This window comes from Lates calcarifer, linkage group LG14 (assembly GCF_001640805.2).
Source record: "Lates calcarifer isolate ASB-BC8 linkage group LG14, TLL_Latcal_v3, whole genome shotgun sequence".
NCBI lineage: Eukaryota > Metazoa > Chordata > Actinopteri > Centropomidae > Lates > Lates calcarifer.
Genome location: NC_066846.1, coordinates 13,834,735 through 13,853,104, shown reverse-complemented (window position 1 = coordinate 13,853,104; position 18,370 = coordinate 13,834,735). Strand labels below are relative to the sequence as shown.

General features: G+C 41.4%; 3 protein-coding genes and 1 long non-coding RNA gene across 10 annotated transcripts in view; 1 reads left to right on the top strand and 3 right to left on the bottom strand.

Annotated features, from left to right (window-relative positions):
- Positions 1 to 10,257, bottom strand: part of LOC108873693 (uncharacterized) — an 11,873-nt gene extending 1,616 nt beyond the window's left edge. Inside the window, exons 1-2 of one of the 4 annotated variants that reach the window (XM_051075409.1) lie at positions 2,230 to 2,404; positions 78 to 274 (exon numbers count right to left, since the gene is read on the bottom strand). The gene's annotated coding sequence lies outside the window, so the exon portion shown is untranslated. Of the gene's footprint in view, positions 1 to 77; positions 275 to 2,229; positions 2,405 to 10,132 lie in introns of those variants that run through there. The other 3 variants (XM_051075406.1, XM_051075407.1, XM_051075408.1) reach the window with 3 other exon arrangements.
- The window catches only part of LOC108873689 (uncharacterized), a 26,977-nt gene extending 8,734 nt beyond the window's left edge, over positions 1 to 18,243 (bottom strand). For 2 of the 3 annotated variants that reach the window (XM_051075399.1, XM_018661995.2), the window contains exons 1-6: positions 18,140 to 18,242; positions 8,870 to 9,004; positions 8,731 to 8,783; positions 8,064 to 8,405; positions 7,912 to 7,986; positions 7,656 to 7,778 (exon numbers count right to left, since the gene is read on the bottom strand). In XM_051075399.1, the coding sequence (XP_050931356.1) occupies positions 7,656 to 7,778; positions 7,912 to 7,986; positions 8,064 to 8,405; positions 8,731 to 8,783; positions 8,870 to 8,937 (661 nt within the window). In that variant the 5' untranslated portion in view covers positions 8,938 to 9,004; positions 18,140 to 18,242. Of the gene's footprint in view, positions 1 to 6,747; positions 7,365 to 7,655; positions 7,779 to 7,911; positions 7,987 to 8,063; positions 8,406 to 8,730; positions 8,784 to 8,869; positions 9,005 to 18,139 lie in introns of those variants that run through there. The other variant, XM_018661994.2, reaches the window with a different exon arrangement.
- LOC108873691 (butyrophilin-like protein 8) lies at positions 4,140 to 6,693 on the bottom strand. Of its 2 annotated transcripts, none has more exons than XM_051075410.1 (4): positions 6,230 to 6,693; positions 5,424 to 5,497; positions 4,960 to 5,322; positions 4,140 to 4,706 (listed from the first exon to the last, which is right to left on the bottom strand). In XM_051075410.1, the coding sequence occupies exons 2-4, from the start codon at positions 5,470 to 5,472 to the stop codon at positions 4,525 to 4,527; spliced, it is 594 nt and encodes a 197-aa protein (XP_050931367.1). In that variant the 5' UTR covers positions 5,473 to 5,497; positions 6,230 to 6,693; the 3' UTR covers positions 4,140 to 4,524. The 2 variants fall into 2 exon arrangements, with proteins under 2 accessions (XP_050931367.1, XP_050931368.1); XM_051075411.1 differs by having other exon boundaries at positions 4,140 to 4,703.
- Positions 15,747 to 16,792, top strand: LOC127143231 (uncharacterized). The gene is made up of 3 exons (XR_007814509.1): positions 15,747 to 16,175; positions 16,277 to 16,592; positions 16,742 to 16,792. It is a non-coding gene; the product is annotated as an uncharacterized LOC127143231 (long non-coding RNA).
- Positions 18,244 to 18,370: the final 127 nt, after the last annotated feature.

Sequence of the window (18,370 nt, the reverse complement as noted above, 5' to 3'; positions counted from 1 at the left end):
TAAGACACTGTAGGTGAGTTTTCATAGCTCCTATTGTAAGTTTTTTTCAGGGTATTTTAAATTCATAAGTAATTTACCTTATGTATGATAGTTATGTGATCAGTGCTGGCAGTGTCTCATCTTTTTATATACAGCCTATGGTCTCATCCACTGATGACAGTGTGGTAAATCCTCATCATGGGGAAGATTGCAGATGGAGCTGGTCGCGGTTATGAAGTGGGACTTGAACCTGGTCTCCTCCGTCACCCAGAGGTCCCAGTGGAGAACTGTAAACCTGAGACAAATACATCGAGTAAAAAAAGTGTATTTCAGACTCTTAACCCCAGTCAGCAGGCAGTGTAACTAACTACAGCATATGTAACGGAACAGCTTCTGTGATGACACGCTGGCTGTATATATACTGGCCTAATCCTCCGGTCAGAGAAGATGCAGCAACTCCTCTCTTTTAGATGAATTTATTGGCCTCTATCCAACTGAACAGGACGCTGTAGTACACTGTAACCTGAGTGTGAGTGTGGTTTGTGATGTCTGCAGAGGACAACAATAATAACAATATTAATTAACCTACTATACATTGGCATTAATAATAGAGTAACATGAATTACAATAGACATGAACTGGACTGAGCTCCACCCTGTGCAACTGGGTTTTAGACTTCCTAACAGACAGGCCGCAGTCTGTGAGGATCCACGACGTCCGGCTCCCCCCAGGGCTGTGTGCTGAGCCCCCTCCTGTTCACCCTGCTCACAAACGACTGCTCAGCGAGACACCCGAGCTGTCTGATCGTGAAGTTTGCGGATGACACAGCTGTGGTTGGACGCATTACCAACAACGATGAGTCCAACTACAGGCAGGAGGTGGAACAGCTGGAGGGTTGGTGCAGAGATAACAACCTCTGTATCAATGTGAAGAAGACCAAGGAGATGATCGTGGACTTCAGGAGGGGCAGACGCCTCCCTCCTCCCCTGCACATCGGAGGGACTGCGGTGGAAGTGGTCTCCAGCTTCAGGTACCTGGGCGTACACATCTCTGACGACCTCACCTGGAGCACCAACACTTCCTGCCTGATTAGGAAGGCACATCAGCGCCTCTACTTCCTTAGGAGACTGAGGCGTGCCAGACTGGGGAGCTCAGTCCTGACCTCCTTCTACAGATGTGTGGTGGATTGCGTCCTGTCCTCCTGCATCATCGTGTGGCGTGGCAGAGAAGAAAGCTCTGCAGAGGGTGGTGAAAGCTGCACAGAGGACTGTGGGACGCAGCCTGTCCACCACCACGGATATCTACACCGCCAGATGAAAGAAACGGGCCACCTGCATCCTGAAGGACCCCACTCACCCCACACATGCTCTGTTTTCCCCTCTCCCCTCGGGCAGGAGGCTACGGAGCATTAAGAGCAGGACCACCAGACTGAGGGAACCCCCCCCCCCCAATAAAGCTCCTGGAATCCTTGAATAACGTGTCATACTGCAAATCACCGTAGGGGTCAAAGCAGGATCATTAAACAACACAACAGCTTGTCCCAACAGGCAGGTCACGTGACCGAACTAACTGAGGAAGCCCCGTCGGCCCACCGGTCCGGTCAATTTGACACGCTAGCATCAATATAATAGCAACCTCAGCTACACAGCTAAATAAACAGTAGCGGAAGGAAATTGAATGTATGATAATTAACAGAGTTACATGTTGGGCCGTCCATGTTTCATGAGCTTCAGTTAAGACATACTAAATGCTAAGCTAACAAAGCAAAACGAGCATATTACCCTGGTAATATTAATAGCTCTCGTCACATAAGAAGTATAAACAATATCCACTCATCACGTAACTTACATCAACTAGTTAACTACACAGAAAGTTTTTTCGAACAAAACAGCCCATCAGTCTCTGCAGAAGCAACTCGCTGCGACGACACAGCAGTATACATATATGTTACAGCAGCATGCTCATTAGCTTGGCTATTACACATTACATGAGGCTCATGTCCAGTTTGTTCACAAGACTAAGACTAACTTCCAATGTAAAGTTACAGTCTTACTGTTCAGTTCAGATTTTGAGCTTTAGGCTCATCCAGTTGAAAAACTATGTTATGGTGCTTAGTCTTCAGGTGGACAGACAGGTCGCAGGGTAGAGTCTGAATACATAACTAAAACCCCATTCAATGGAGAAAACACTGTCATAGGCAAGAGTTTACACAGCGAGGAGGAAAAAGAACGAGATGATGAAAGAGTTTACCTTCAACCAGAGTCCAGGAGACGAAGAGCAACCGGATTAAAGTCCAGAGAGAGGTGGAAAAAAAAACTCTTATCAACGAGTGCGCGGACTATACGGCAGCCGACTCACAGCCTGTTTCAAAACAGACTGTCTGAATTTAGACTGCGCAGGGTCAGGCAGTTTCAGCCAATGAGAGAGAGAAAGCAGCGAGGGAGGAGTGTAATCGTTAAAAGTTGTTGTTCTCTCAACCCCACAGCCTGTTTCTTTCTTTTTTATTATCTTGATCTGTCAAAGTGAAACGACTCAGACCTTGTACAGTTTTCTCAAACTACAGTTTAAACATTAAATAACTTCATGTCCTCTGTGTGTTGATCAATGAGAACAGGATCAATGATGTGAAGTCTATGAAGGTTCAGAGTCTCTAAAGTTTCATTAGACTCAGTAGAAGCAGCTTCCTCTTGTTAGGATGTTCTCAGTGTTTCTGACGGTGATCAGTGATCTTTAAAGCAGCAGCTTTCACAGTTAGAGCTCAGATCAGTGTTGGAACAGGAGTGACAGCAGGTTATTGCTGATAAAAACAACAGTTCGAAAAAACATCGACGAACGAAAACGGACAAAACGCCCAGTGTTTAAAGGTGAAAGTTAAACGTTGAAAAACCTCGTTCTGCTCCTCTGAATCCTCAGACGCGGCTGTCTTTCCTGGTCTTTGTGCGCCATCAACATGAGCACTGAGACCAGTTCATATGATCAATGTCAACGGACTTCGACACAGAGAGGAGAGTGAAATCGAAAGAGACTGAACAACTGTACATGTCTGAGTTTAAAGTGAAGGAAATGAACCAGTAGAACTCATCTGTCTCTGTCTCTGTTGACAGGTTTGACATTTTCTAGATTTTATTTCTCGTTAACTCCTCGGTCTTTGTTTTAAACAATAAACTAACAGAGAACCCGATATTAACCCTTTCACATTAAAAGCCCCCTGTTCCAACACTGAGCTCTAACTGTGTGAAATATCCATCCATCCATTATCTAAACCACTTATTGTGTTAAGGGGCGCGGGGACTGGAGTCTGTCCCAGCTGTCACTGGGCGACAGGCGGGATTCAGCCTGTACAGATGGAGGACCAACACAGAGAGACAAACAAACAGTCACACCCACACTCACACCTACAGGTAATTTAGAGTCACCAGTTGATTCACCTGCATGTGTTTGGACCTGTAGAGAACCCACAGAGAGAACATGTAAACTGCAACACAGAGAACAACCCGGAACTCTCCTGCTGTGAGGCGACGGTACGAACCACTGCACCACCGTGCCGCCCTGAAAAGTGCTGCTTTAAATCATTGGCAGAACCTCCATCAGACTACTTCCTCTCCAGAGCTGTCAGCCTGGTGTAAAACACTAAACTTCTAAACATTGTGGAGCTTTTTGTTCAGACACACTAACAGGACTGTGATCTCCATCCAGAGAAAGCTGCGTCACTCACGAAAATACAAACAGTCACCAGAGCAAACTGAATGAGTGGATATTCTGTAGAATATGAGGGTTGAGTTTCTACAAGTGTGTACTGTACTGAGAGGTAAATGTCAGTCAGTTTGTGAAGTGAAAGAAGTGGCAGAAATGCTGGATAACACATCCTGGTTATTGGTGAACAACAGTCGCTGAGCGTTTCCTCATTCCTCAGGTCGTTTCCTCCTGCACCACCTCCTCCCTCTGTGCAAGCCCCTCCCACATCCGTGAAAGTCACGTGTTCTTTATTCAGTTTCACTTTGACTCTGTGTTCACTAGATCCTCACACACCTTCCAGACCAGTCCACACTGTGAAGGTTCCAGGTTTGACAAATACTCTTAGACATGAAACCATGTGAGGACACACAGTGTTTAACTCTTTGATACATTTAGATAAATGTAAATGTTTTTATTGAGACAGTAAAGACAGAGTTCAACAGACACTGAAACTTACATTAGACCTTCAGTGTTCCAAGAAACAAGTTCATTCTCGTCCACAATCAAGTTTTCTTTTCCTCATCAAATATATCAAACAGGTGAACTCATTACACTCCACTGTGTTTCTGATTAGCCAAGTTGCCACTAATCACACATTATGAGGCAAAGATTTTAAATACATTTTTCAGATAAAACACAAAGCCATTCATAGTTCTTTCTAATCTGTTACATTCATTACATATTTTACACATTTGATGAGGAAAGGTAAATGTGTCTCGGCATATGTAGGATTAAAATAGTAACGATAGTGCAGTTCTCTTATCATTTTGTTGCAGAGATGTTAAACTTCACTTTATAGACTTTCAGTTTCTAATCAGCAGATTTAATGGATCGCCTTGAAGCAGAGCAGAGTCTGACCAGTACAGCTACAGCAGCTGCTGCTGCCACTCCTGCTGCTGTCAGTCCCAGTCCAACGTAGAGGTCGATCCTTCCTCGACTCTCTGGTTCTGGTCTCTCAGTTGGTCTCTGAGATTCAGACTGATCAACAGCTGCTGGAAAGGACAGAGAGATTTGTCTGAAGTGAAAATATTACACCGGTACGCAGGTAGAATCTTTCTAAATGGAAAAGAAAGACTAAATACAATCCTAAAGACTTGTGAAAAACTGTGTTGATAAAAGTTAACTCTATCTGACGGGTTGTCATGAAATTTGGGGCAGAAATTTTAGTAATTTTGAGGATCCCCTTTTGTTTCTGTGACATCATCACATATAAAAATAATACTGAGTTCTACTGAATCAACTCACCAGTGACGTTGAGTCGACATTTGTCAGAGCTTGAACCGGACTCTGTGGTGACCTCACACAGGTACAGACCTGAGTCCTCAGTCCTGAGTCTGGACACATGAAGTGTGATTCGTCCTTCTCTGAGGACGTCTTTGTCAAACTGGACTCGTCCTGAAAACTCTTCATCCTGAGACTCTGAGACTTCAACACCCTCATGGAGATGAAACAGGACTGAGGTTTTCTGATCAAGGATCAGTTCACAGAGGATAGAAACAGAGTTGGTTGAACTGTGAGTTGTGGTGGTGAAGGTCCAGTCCAGTGTGATGTTGTGGTTCTCCTCTGCCTGATAGGAGGTCTGGGTCACATTCACTACAAATGTTCCTGCTGAGGAGACAGAGAGGGAAAGTGAGGAGCAGACAAACTGAGGACTTGTATTATTGATTAGTGATTAGTTAGTGGAGAATAAAGTGAAGGAGGAAACTAACCACAGACACAGGAGGTCAGTTTGATGAGCAGCAGGATCCAGCAGATCATCTTCTCCCTGTGAGAGGAGACAGAGCTGAAGAGACACAAACACATGACATCAAAGTTACAGTCATGTTAAGTTGGTTTTATCCTCTAGAAGACATCAAACAGTTATAATGAACAGAAACTCTAAACTGCAGTGACGTATTTCCACCACAAGATGTCACCAGAAGACAAACTCTTCACTCCACCAGTGTTCCAGTTCTACAGAACAGATTCTCCGCTGTATGTTATGTTGTTGTCAGATGTCAGTGAACATCTCACAGTAACAAAGAATCATCAGTGAATATGTTAATGTCTCCTTGAACTGAATGAAGAAGAAGGAGCTCTGATATAACGCTGCTGTGATCTGGATGGTCTCATGTTTTACAGTGTGACGCTGAATTAATAACGTGTTTGACTTCACTGTGTAACTGTTGTTGATAATAACGATGGGAAATAGGAGCGAGCGGAGCTCCGTTATTTAGAAAAGATCGCGTCGTGATTTTTAACAATGAATCAGCATCTTCTCACTGTCGCCATCATATTATGTCAGTGACTATCCTCAGTGCTCAGCAGCAGACTGAAATAAAAATAACAGAGGTTAAAGAAACAAAGCGAAAGCTCCACAACAAGCAGGTTTAGTGAAAGAGAGACAAAAATGATTGAGCTGAACCAGAGCAGAGCTGCAGCCAGAAACCAGCTGACTCACGCAGGACCTTAAAAGGACCATTAAAATAAAACACTGATGATTTTAACCGGATAATAAAATTAACATAAAACTTACCAACGGTGACAGAAGCAGGTGAGCTCTCCTGGTTCATTTTCCTCCCCTTCACATCAGGAAGACATCACTGAGGAAGGAGGAATAATCATTTGTGAGATTCCGTACATTTCCTCTCTAGGAGGCATGTATGGATCTCGGACAATGTTGTAGTCTAGCTGAGACTCTGTCCACCCCACATCCAAATCCACATCCATCCAGGAAGGCGGAGGGGGGGGCAGCCTCTCCCTTATTTTTTTTGGGCTTTTCACTGCTTGCGTTATTGACAGGACAGTGGAGAGGAGACAGGAAAGTATAGTTTAAAAGCATAAAGTTCATATAAAATGTAAATAAATAAATGGAGAGTTTAAGGTCGTTGTCTCTGTGTAAAAGTGATGTTTCAGTCATGACACAGTGGATCGTTTTAAAACCAGTTTGCACTTTGAGCTGCATTAACTGTGACACATGTTGAGACCTGATGTCCACTGATGGACGGTCTGATTCAGTTTCAAGAGGCTGCCGACACAAACACACTTATAAGATACGATATGATAGCACTTTATTAGTGGTACAGGAGGGAATTTTCACTTACAGCATCAAAATATAAAAAGGCATCAATATTGAGAAAGTACAAAACAAGATATAAACAGAACAATATATACAAATTATAAACAAGACATGTATTGCTAGTATTACATGTATGAAATACATATTAATACAATATGAATTACATGTAAAAATATATATTTTAATATATATAAAATAATCTATTATGTACATTATTAAATGTCTGAAATAGACACAATATGTACAAACTTTATAGATCAGCAGCTTGTTTCAGTGCAGTGATCGACTTGTTAGCTGTTTGAAGTCTGTACATCAGAGTGAACAAGTGAAGCTGATGTTTCATGGTAAAGCTGCTGTTTAACTGATTAAGAAAGAAAATAAACAACTGTACAAACTCTGCAAACTCTCTGATCAAGGCAGGATTTAATGGACAGGACCTGGACAGAGAGGAGGTGAAGCAGGGTTGTCCCTCCATCCCATAATTCCCTTCATGTTTATTCACGACTGGAGTGGTCAGGAATGTCGACATTAACTTCATCTCTTTGCTGAACAGTCGAAGACTCGGTGCCACAAGTTTCATCTTGGTTTTGATCTGTATGATTGATAGAAGACAACAGTCAGTGGAGATGAAACACAGACACATTTAAAGTTAAAAAGTATTTCATCACTACTAATTGCATGATTGTCAATAGTTAAAACACGTTAATCGCAAATTAATCACACACTTTTTTTTATCTGTTCTAAATGTACCTTAAAGCGATATTATACACGTTTTTAATAGTCTTATCAACAAGAAACGGAAGAAGGAAGTTGCGTTAGCGCATTATCATCACGTCAACTTTGACAGCCCTAGTTAAAATTCAAATCAAGAAAGTAGAAATACCTTTCCGTTGTGGGGTTTTGAGTAATTTTACAAAAGCTGCCACGACTGTTACAGTTTGAAACAGGATAAAAACAGCCAGAAAAACCTGTTCCTTAACTGGGTTTCCTTTTGGGTTTCGGGAACCTGCATGGAGACAGCACACCAGTGTTTGAGTATACAGTACAGATACAGCACATCCAGTCAGTGATGGTGAACTTTAATGAACCTTCAGCAAGGTCAATACACTGGTTACCATGGTAACAGCCCCTCATCTCACCTCCATGACTTGGCGGTTCAGTCTTTGGTGCATTGTCTCCTCCAGAGGTCCGACTCACGTTCAGAACAAACATTTCTGAGGACGGAAACATGAGTTAGTTTTGTGGCTCCAATCCAGTCCTGCAGGTGGTACTACAAGTCCAGTCCACTCACCTGAGGCCCTGAGCACCCATCGATTCATGGTCCTGTCATAATTCACAGCCAGGTCACACCAGTACCTCCCCGAGTCTTCGGCTGTGATCCCGGACACGTGGAGTCTGATCTGTCCCTCTCTAAGACCATCTCTGTCACAGTGGACCCGTCCTGCAAACTGCTGGTGCTGAGACTCTGGGACCTCAGCCCCGTCTATCATCTGATAGAAACCCTTCTGAATATCTGACTGGAAAACACAAACTAAGTTGGTGAGAGACATGTCGGTTTTGGTGTGAACGTCCCATCTGATGGTGACGTTATCGTTCTCCTCAGCCTGATAGAAGGTCTTTCTCTTAAATATCCCTGTAGAGGAGAGAGAGGGACATTATGTAACCTTCTGAACTGAGAATGGCTCAAATTTACAGTGTCAGCTGCAATCATCAACTATTTTAACACGTGATTGATGGTTTCAGTCATTTTTTATGAGTTGGTGCCAAATATTTTCTGGTTCCAGCTTCTCATTTCTGCAGATTTTCTTTGGAATTTAGAAACAGTGGATGAAATATTTTTCAGTTTTGGTCAATTAAACAAGACGTTTACAGACGTCACTTTGGAATCAGGGGAAGATTTTTCACTGATCAACAAATCAATTGATAATGAAATCATTGCTAGTTGCAGCTCTACTGACCACGGACAGAGGAGGTGAGGCTGAGGAGCACAACGATCCAGATCATCTTGTCCCTGGGAGGAAACAGGTTTTATTAGAGGACGGTTAAAGTTGACAGAAGATAATCAAACCTTTCATAAACCAGACTGAAGTCTCTGACCTGTCCCTGAGTCTGTATCTTCTGTCAGTCATTAGGATCCACGAACTCTTCTCCAGGTGCAGGAACATGTTCGAGCAGGTGAAGACAAAGTTTTCCTGCTGAGCAGCTTCCTGGGTTCATCGCAGTCAGACAGACCTGGAGAGGAAACACAATCTTCAGTTCACATCAACACCAGATAAACTGAACCAGAACAACACACACAATGTTGGTCATGTGACCACAGCTCAGGTCATCAAGATTTAGTTCTTCAGACTCAATTTGTTTCAGTGATTTGGTTAAAAAATAATGATAATTAACAATAAATGTATTGTTCAGTTGATTAAATGTGAATAAACCTGTTTGAAGTCTGATTGTTTATAAACTCCTGCACTAACAGCCTGTGTTCAGACTGATTTCACTGCTGTAGCTTCATTTCCTTCTATGCACAGAAAAAAAAACCTCAGCAGGTACTTTTCCCTCTGTGCAGAAAGTTTCTATGATCGATTAAAACTCAACGATCAAAATGCGCCTGGAAACAAACAAACAAATAATAAAACACTTAGAGAATATAAAGGTTGAATTTAAGTCATGAGATGAAGGAGTGAATCTGAAAATGTTCTGGTTTTAATCAGTTTTATTATCGGAGTCAACAGCGATTAAAAATCCGCGTCACAGGTAGAAATAAATGCAGGAGAGTCTCTCCTGCATTTAAGTCTCACGTTATGTTTCAATGACTTGTTGTTTTAAGCAGGGAGTTGCTCAATTTACTGTTAGTGAATTATTCAATGTAAATAGTCTGGTGACAGTTTTATTCTTTGTCTAAAAGCAGGAAGTGGCTCGGTCACGCGCTTTTCTCAACAACAACAAAGACAACGTGACAGAGAAGGAGCCTCGAGCTCTTTAAAAAATTAAATTCCCAGCAGCTGATTTAAGACTTGATGTTTTCTTCAGAAGATTCAAACAGAGGAAAGAAGTGACTGATATTCTGATCTGTAACAAACATGGACGAAGAAGAAGAAGAAACGATAAAACAGTAAAAACAAAGTAAAAACAATCGAAGTGCTGAGTTTGAAAAACATTATAAATTCCTCAGTGAAACCCAGAGGCAGATTTTCTACATTTAAATGAAAATAAAACAAAGAACTGATTCAGATTAATTTTTACAAACACGTTCCATCACTCATGTAAACAAACAAACAGCTGACGCAGCTGTTTGTTTGTGTGTCCGTGTGTTGGATATAAACAGCTCAAACACTGACAGCAGATCAGTCTGTAGTTACTCACTTGTTTGGAGGAGCAGCGGGATCTTCCACTTTAAGTTGACATCAGTTATTTTATTAAATCAACTGAAGGAGCGAACGAACAGCTTCACCTCCACAGACTCTGTTTCTAATGAGGAAGTGTCTTTAACCTGTAATAACCTGCTCTGCGCTCGACAGTGGCGTGAGGCGACGTCAGTAACGTCAGTGACTCAAAGTGAAAGTGAAAGTTTGGTGAAACCCCAGATCAAGACTGAACAGCTGATCAGACACTGTTTACATGTTTGTTTCTGAAACGACAGGTTTATGTTTGGAAGTTTCAGAGACACAGTTTGACTTTAACTGGATCCATCAGAGCATTTACTGCTGAGTCAACAAACACGTCTCATGTAAACAACAGTTTGTACCAAGTCTCAATTTAGTCTTAGACGCTAAAACAACATCAGTTTTTCTGCCTCCTCAGGATTTGTTCATGTCTCTTTATCCACTGACCTCCTGCTGATCCTGAGTCAGTTCAGAATAATTAACCAGCTGATAAACAGATGTAGAAATAGCTTAAAGGATTAGAACTAACTCCTCAGTATCAACAGGAAGTCTCAGTAGCAAAACGTTATTCATGTTCTTCACACATTTTAATCAGTGTTGTTAATGACTTTCTGAACAACAAACATTACACACACACTGCTGGAATAACTCTCCCAGGGAGGAAGTTAAGTTGCTCTAGAAAGTTAGAAAGTGTTTTAAAAAAAAAAAAAAAAAAAAAAAGAATTATTAACTTTAACAGATTTTAGTGAAATTTTTGGAAAACACATCATTCTGTACGATCCTTGTTTTGCTCCTGTGAAAAACACACGTCTCTTTTAACAGCAGCTTTTATTTAGCATCAGAAATGACAACATGAAATTAAAGGTGTAGGTCAGTATTTCACTTACATTACAACAGATTAGAAAGCGAGAAAGAGAAATCTACTGAATATACAAACAGGATGTCATACATCATAAGGTGCTGGCGACTGATGAGAGTCATTATTCTGGGAGGTAGAATGGACATTAATATAAAACTTTACAAAACATTTTGAGGAAAAATAATGACTGAGGTTCAAGTAATTAAAGAGCAAACATACAAAAAGTATTTTGTGTGAAACACAAGAGACTTTTTTACCTATTGCTGAGTAAATTATGCACAAACATCTTTTTATGTCAAAACCAGAAGGGCTGCTGCAAGACTAAACTAGATCTGCACTGACCTCCGTCAGTGACATCAGTGTCCATCAAGGTTATCAAAATAACCACTTTTAATAATTATGCCTCTGTAGCCCCCTTTACACAACCTTTACACAACCTGTGTTGTGTGTAAAGTGTTGCTACATTATTGCATCCTGTTGTCCTGTATAAAAGGCACAAAGGGAATCTTTGTTGTCCCACCTTTAAGCTGGTAGCAGAGGTAGTCACAGAGCCGAATCGACATCTGTGTAAAAGGCAGAGCTGGTACAGTGGGACAGCATTACACCTGAGCTGTGTGGCTCACTGTAAACAAACAAACGCAGTGTAGTGAAGGGTTTTACTGCCGATACAGAGCTGTGTAAAAGGGGCTGGTGTTGATCAGCACAGTTCAACTTACTGAGGCAGGTGTTTGGCTTTAGACCAAAGATGCATTAAGGAAAAGTAGATATGTCTTAGTGAGAGGTATTCATTCTGTAGCCTGTGACTGAAGTGTGTTAGTGTCTCATTCCTTCAATGTGCAATAAGACAATGTGCATAAAAAACACGCATCAAGACAGACTCTGCTACATTATATCAAACTCTCTTAATACATCCATGATTTAAAAGTGCAAGGCAGAGAGTCATACAAAATGGCCTCCAGATACTGGTCACATGGTTGGACCAACATACATTTACTAAAACTTCACTATGATGAAAACAAGGTGAGAGCTGAAATACTTTAGTGTGTTTAGTTCTGTTCTGAACAAACAGAACAAGTGTTAAGTTCTGCTCCTTTTCTCTGAAAGTGGCTGGACACTAGTTTGTTTAACAAAGGTCAGAGTTTAGTCGGTCAGTCAGACCCTTTTTAAGTCAAAGTGCATATTTGAAGCTTTTTTAAACTTTAGCTAGTGTTTCATGAAAAGAACAAAATCATTGCTGCACGTTGTGCCATAGTCTGTTAGAAACAATGAATGTTCTTGCCTACTTCTGCGCCACCCCACAGCTTTGATGTGCGTCATAGAAACAATTATGAAAAAGGACAGAAAATTAGCTTGTTGTGTTTCTATGACTGACAAAGGCCAGATGTTAGTGGATGTTAGTGGGTTTGCAAGAGGTACAGAAGGAAACACTATCATAGCTTACCAGACTTACATACAGCTGGAAGACATTTTCATCAAAGCACTGAAGGTCAACTTCTCCATGTGCATTGTACATCTACTCTCAGAGGATCAACTGCTCCACAAGAGACGAATGGTTTGCAGATAGTTATGAAACTGGAGTAGATACAACTACACCTTTTGAATGAGCTGTGTTAACTTCAGTAACTGAGCTAGCAAGCAGTTAGAAAGTTAAAATACAAATAAAGTTAAATACAAGAACCAATCCTGAAGCACATTGCAAAAGTGAGTAATAGCACAGTGCAGAAAAACGAAGAAAGAAGATAGAATATAAGATTTGTTAAGTCATTTTTTTCACTGGAAACCTGATTACTTAAATTCGAATTTAACTGTGGACATTCCGCTGATTAAAATAAGAGATAGACTGTGGTTTTGGTCTCAGCTGCCTATGAAACAACACATGTAGTCTCCTTTTGTCCTTCTACATGGACAAAACTGGATGATAGCATACACATGCACTGCTATGAGGTAAAGCCTAACGGAATTTGGACAACTTATTTCATGTAATACTAGTAGTAAGCTCAGTACTGAGAGAGGCATATAGAACAGTGAACACAGTCTCCGTAAAATGAGGTACTAAACTAAAATTGTAAACATCAAAAGCAAAAAATTCAATATTAAAATCAGATTGAGGTCAGATTGCGGTCACTCTTTGGCACAGTATAACAAGTGTTAACACTGTAAATGCAGCCAAACCTACAAAGAGCCCGATTCGTCCCCGGCTCTCTGGCTTTGGTGTCACATTCAAAGGTTGATCAGTGGAGGCTGCAGAGAGAAGAAACAGTTATGAGCTGCAGCAGAAAGACAAGGTTAAGGAACAGCTGGTGGACAAACAGCTAAACAGACAAATGTTTGTAACAAGACAGTTTAACTGGACACCACTGACTCTAAACTAATGCATGGTGAGGCAAAGCCAAAGAGCTCAGAACCTGGGTTATTTGTGTAACCAAGAAGAAAAAACAGTTAAGTGTCAATCAAATGTAATTTACTTGCATCTGGATAATCTAACTGGGGAAAAGAGAGGATTTTCACTGTATGCTAGTTAAACTGGTAGCCTGTTGTTTGAGAGACATCTTCAGGGGAGAGGAGATGAGCTGAAGAATCAGTGTGCAGAGTTTTTTTGTATCAGATTTGGAAGCTAGAGACAAGGACATAAGGTATTAATTGCTATGTTAATACTATAACACTATTCAGTTTCATGCAAGGTCAGGCATGTGTGCTCACCTTGATGACTAGGACTCAGGTAAAGGGGACTCAACTTTGGGTCAAGTCAAACACCGTGCACTCGAGACTCGACTCAGACGTGAGGTTTAGTGACTTGACTGAAACACTGCTGGAAACCATCTCACAAAATAACAGAGTGATGACATCTTACCTGTAACATTGAGGTCACACGTCTTGAAACCACGATATTCATCAACGATGACAAGGACCCGATAGGTGCCTGTGTCGTTGAGCCTCAGATCAGTGAAGAGACATTCGATCCGTCCTTTCTTGGCGAGCGCTAGATCACACCACACTCGTCCTCTGTAGAGCTCATGTGGATAGAGCTCAAGTTCATGTTCACTGTCATAAAGGTAAATCCTTCTCTCCGGCCTTACATACATGATGTCTATATACAGTGAGTGAGAATCAGGTTTAACAGGGAAGAGCCACGTCAGTGTGGTATTACCGTGCTCCTCTGCCTGGTAGACGTCCTGAGTTACATTGAGAGTGAATGGAGTCCCACCTGCAGGAGTTAAAGGGAAACAAAGGTTCAGAATAAAGGAACCACAGTACAAGGTAGAAAGAACCGCAGAGAACTGTTGGTTAATGAGAGCGAGGTGAGATCTTAGACCAGCAATGACGGACGGATGGCTTCAAACTCAACAGCACAGTGACACCTGGTGGTGAAGCTGATGCAACTGCACATGTTACTGTGCAACATGTTAGAGTAAAAACCAATGCAATGTCCAAAATACATTTGTTGACATTAATGTACTTTATTAGTGTCACAGGGAGCTCATGTCTAGGACACTGATCAGCAACAAACTCACTGACAGATGAAGTGAAGAACATTACGTGTGTTTACATGGAGCCTAATACTACAATTATAATCAATTATAAAAAGGCCCAACAGAATAAAAATGCTCCATATAAACACCTCAATCACAATCTGATCAGCATCTGTGCATGATCCTGAACAAGCCAGATCCACGGAGACCCCCACCCACAACCCACAGGACCCAGAGAATCAACGTTATTCACTTCATCTGTCAATAATGTTGTGGCTGATCATTTATCTGTACATCTATTGAACTGAGTGAAGCATTTTCTAAAACACCAGGTTTTGATATTAGGGACAGTATGACTCCAAACTAACACAACATGAAAAAACTATAACTCACCCAGTGAGAGACAGAAGAGTGTGAACAGCGAGAGTCCGGCTGCCCAGACTGACATCCTCCACCAGGCCGACCTGAAGCACGAAGCCAGAAACATAAACGCATTTGATTACAGCATTGGTTGTGGATTGTGTAGTATCTGTTTTAGTCAGTGTGTCAGACACAACATGGCTTTCTTCTTCCTGTGTAGTAACACAGAATGTTGGAAGTTTGTACTTTCGGTTTCACTCAGGCCCAGTTTTTGCCTCTAAGTCTCATGTATCATCCTTCACTCTGCGCTGGAGGAGCTGGAGCATTTGGTCACATTGTTAAAGTTGACAAACCTCTACAGAGATAAAGCACGTTTTCATAAAAGTATCAAAGTGTAGGCGTGAGAGTGCTGAGGCTGCAGCCACATTACCTCTGCTGCTAGAGGAGGAAGAAGCAGATCAACACGGCCTCCTCTGATCCTCTGATCCTGGCCTCAGACATGAAATGATCTGCACGTCCAGAGTTCGTCTCTCACATCTTTGAAGACTCTTGAAATCTGCGACCGTCGTTCAACACACTGCTGCTCTGCAACTCAACAGACATGAAAGACATGTGGAGGTGGGAGGAGCGATCACATGACCCAGCAGCTGTACAGTGATAGGCTGTAATCCACCTCAGTGTTGCATCATTATTTTCTCTATATTATTAGTAACATAATAATTTACATGTTAGAAATGAGTCAAAAAAAAACAGGAACCTGGAAACAACCAATTTTAAATCTCTGAAAGGAACTCTGATTATTTAGTGTTTCACAAGAAGAAGAAGTGAATTAATTGAATTATTAATAGTAGCACTATTAATAGTGCTACTATTAGCACTATTAATAGTTTAAACCTTTCCTTGGATAACTATGACCTGGATGAATGACACAGTTCTGTTTCCTCTGCAGCTCCAACTGTAACACTGGTGGAGTAGAGGCTCCTCTGGCGCCATCTTGTGGCAGAAATGCATCACTACAGCTAGAGGGTTTGTTCACTATAACTGTTCGATGTCTTTTGGAGACAAAACAAACTTTACATGACTGTAACTGTAGCTCACACTGTTGGTGTCATTAGCTGGAGGCTTGGTGTCCTGTCCTCTGGTCAGTTGTCTGTAATGAGCAGGATGATACAGAGAAAGGAGGATGGTGATGAGTGAATGAAGTCAGACTGTAGATTCTCCTTGTTGGAACTTTGATGTCATGTGTTTGTGTCTCTTCAGCTCTGTCTCCTCTCACAGGGAGAAGATGATCTGCTGGATCCTGCTGCTCATCAAACTGACCTCCTGTGTCTGTGGTTAGTTTCCTCCTTCACTTTATTCTCCACTAACTAATCACTAATCAATAATACAAGTCCTCAGTTTGTCTGCTCCTCACTTTCCCTCTCTGTCTCCTCAGCAGGAACATTTGTAGTGAATGTGGCACAGACCTCCTATCAGGCAGAGGAGAACCACAACATCACACTGGACTGGACCTTCACCACCACCTGCTCAGAAAACCTCAGTCCTGTTTCGTCTCCATGAGGGTGTTGAAGTCTCAGAGTCTCAGGATGAAGAGTTTTCAGGACGAACCCAGTTTGACAAAGACGTCCTCAGAGAAGGACGAATCAGACTTCATGTGTCCAGACTCAGGACTGAGGACTCAGGTCTGTACCTGTGTGAAGTGAGGACAAAGTATGGTGGGAGCTCTGAGAAATGTCAACTCAGCATCACTGGTTAAGTTGATTATTGAGTATTATTTACTAAGACTGACATTTTGAATACAACACAGAATAAGGTGCACATGGAGATAAACATTCAAGCTTACATTGTCCACATTTTCGTTTTAGACTTGAAGTATCAAGTATTTTTATTTCCTTCACAGCAGCTGATAAGCCCAAACCTAAGAGATCACCTGTGGTGAGATCAACTGTGAGACCAACAGCAGACAAGTGGAAAAAGATTAGGTACAACTTGGGACTGGCCTTCATATCAATTCTTTGCTTTGTTGTGGTTTGCTTTGTGCACCTTGGTTAAGAGAAAGAATCTGTGGCATCCAATGAGGAGGCTGCAGACTGGAACTACCCCTCCCTCTACTCAGAGGAATCATTAAGTCTGTTCAGTCACTGTTCACTCCGTTCTTCTCCAATCAGTTTTAATCAATCATCAGTGTGGAGTCATTATTTAATAAAAATGTGATACTATTGTATCTTAATTATATGACCAATAAACTGTCTTTCCTAATGTACTACTTGTAAATAAATAATTCCATATTCACATGAGTGAAGTGGATATGACTCTTCTCTGTTCAACAGCAATAATGAACTTTAAAAAATACCATTGCCTTAAAGGGCACATAAATGAAAAGACACAGACAAAAGGTGATTCACTGTTCAGCTCAGTCAGCTGTATCACATGAACAGAGGAAACAAAATGAAACTACTGGTCAACATGCTGCCATTTTGTTAAAGTTAAAGTACAGTTTGCAGTAAAATCAGCAGTTTTCAATCGACCTCCAAGGGGACAATGTAGCTTACACGAAGTCATAAAACATTTAACAGAAGCAGGTTTAGCTAATCATTTCAAATGTATTAAAGGTGTTAAAATGCCCCATCACTATGATGAAAACTTTTCCGCTTTAAACTTCATCTTTATTTAATTATATTCACCTTAAATCCATCAACATACCGAAAAAATAAATTTCCAAACATACATTTGGCAAATGTCAAAATGCTCTTACAATCAAAGCTGGCCATATACACAAGGAAAAAGCAAAACAAATACAAGACCTGTGTGATTCTAAAGAGAGTCTAGTTAACTCTAATTAAATCTAAGTATTTCGAGTTTTACATATAAGAAAATAGTGTTGTCTAACTCATGATCAATAGGAATAAACTACAGCTCAACTTCTGACCAGAATGAACAACCCTGTGGTCAACAGAGCCCCCTGGCCTCCAAACCGCGCAACTGCAGTACTGAAAACGGCCACATGGCGGAACTAACAAACAAAGGACAGGTTCAGAACATCACGAATGAATCACCAAACGTTACAAAACATTCAATGTTAGACATATTCCAAAAAATGATACCCCTGAAAACCTCAGGGGAGTGAGATACATTGGCAAGAAATACTCGACCATACCCCTATGTTCTGAGCCATGTACATGGCAAATGTAAACATAAAACACTCAAAGGAACGATTTCCGGACTCATATTAAAACAGATAATATTTATGCCAATAATATGCTGAGTCTACTGTTAGCAAAGACGGGGTTTAACTCACGTTTGTGCATGAACGCACACGCCATACATTCACTACTGCTGCACATGGAAAATGCGCGAATGACGACGACTCTTGAGGAAGTATGACATCATCAACTACGGTAAGTGCGCAAGGACCAAACTCCGAAAACTCTCTACAGAGTGGTGCCGGGATGACGTATCTTTGTAGGCCAGCCCGGAAGTTAGCATCACCCTGGTTCCCTCGACAAAAAGGCAATTGGATTTTTCCATT

Excerpts from the sequence above, each read along its gene's own strand:
- LOC108873691 (XM_051075410.1), bottom strand. The coding sequence starts at position 5,472 with ATGATCTGCTGGATCCTGCTGCTCATCAAACTGACCTCCTGTGTCTGT. Across the intron at positions 5,323-5,423 it reads ACTGACCTCCTGTGTCTGTG|CAGGAACATTTGTAGTGAAT; the intron begins GTTAGTTTCCTC and ends CTGTCTCCTCAG. Across the intron at positions 4,707-4,959 it reads ATGTCGACTCAACGTCACTG|CAGCTGTTGATCAGTCTGAA; the intron begins GTGAGTTGATTC and ends TGTCCTTTCCAG.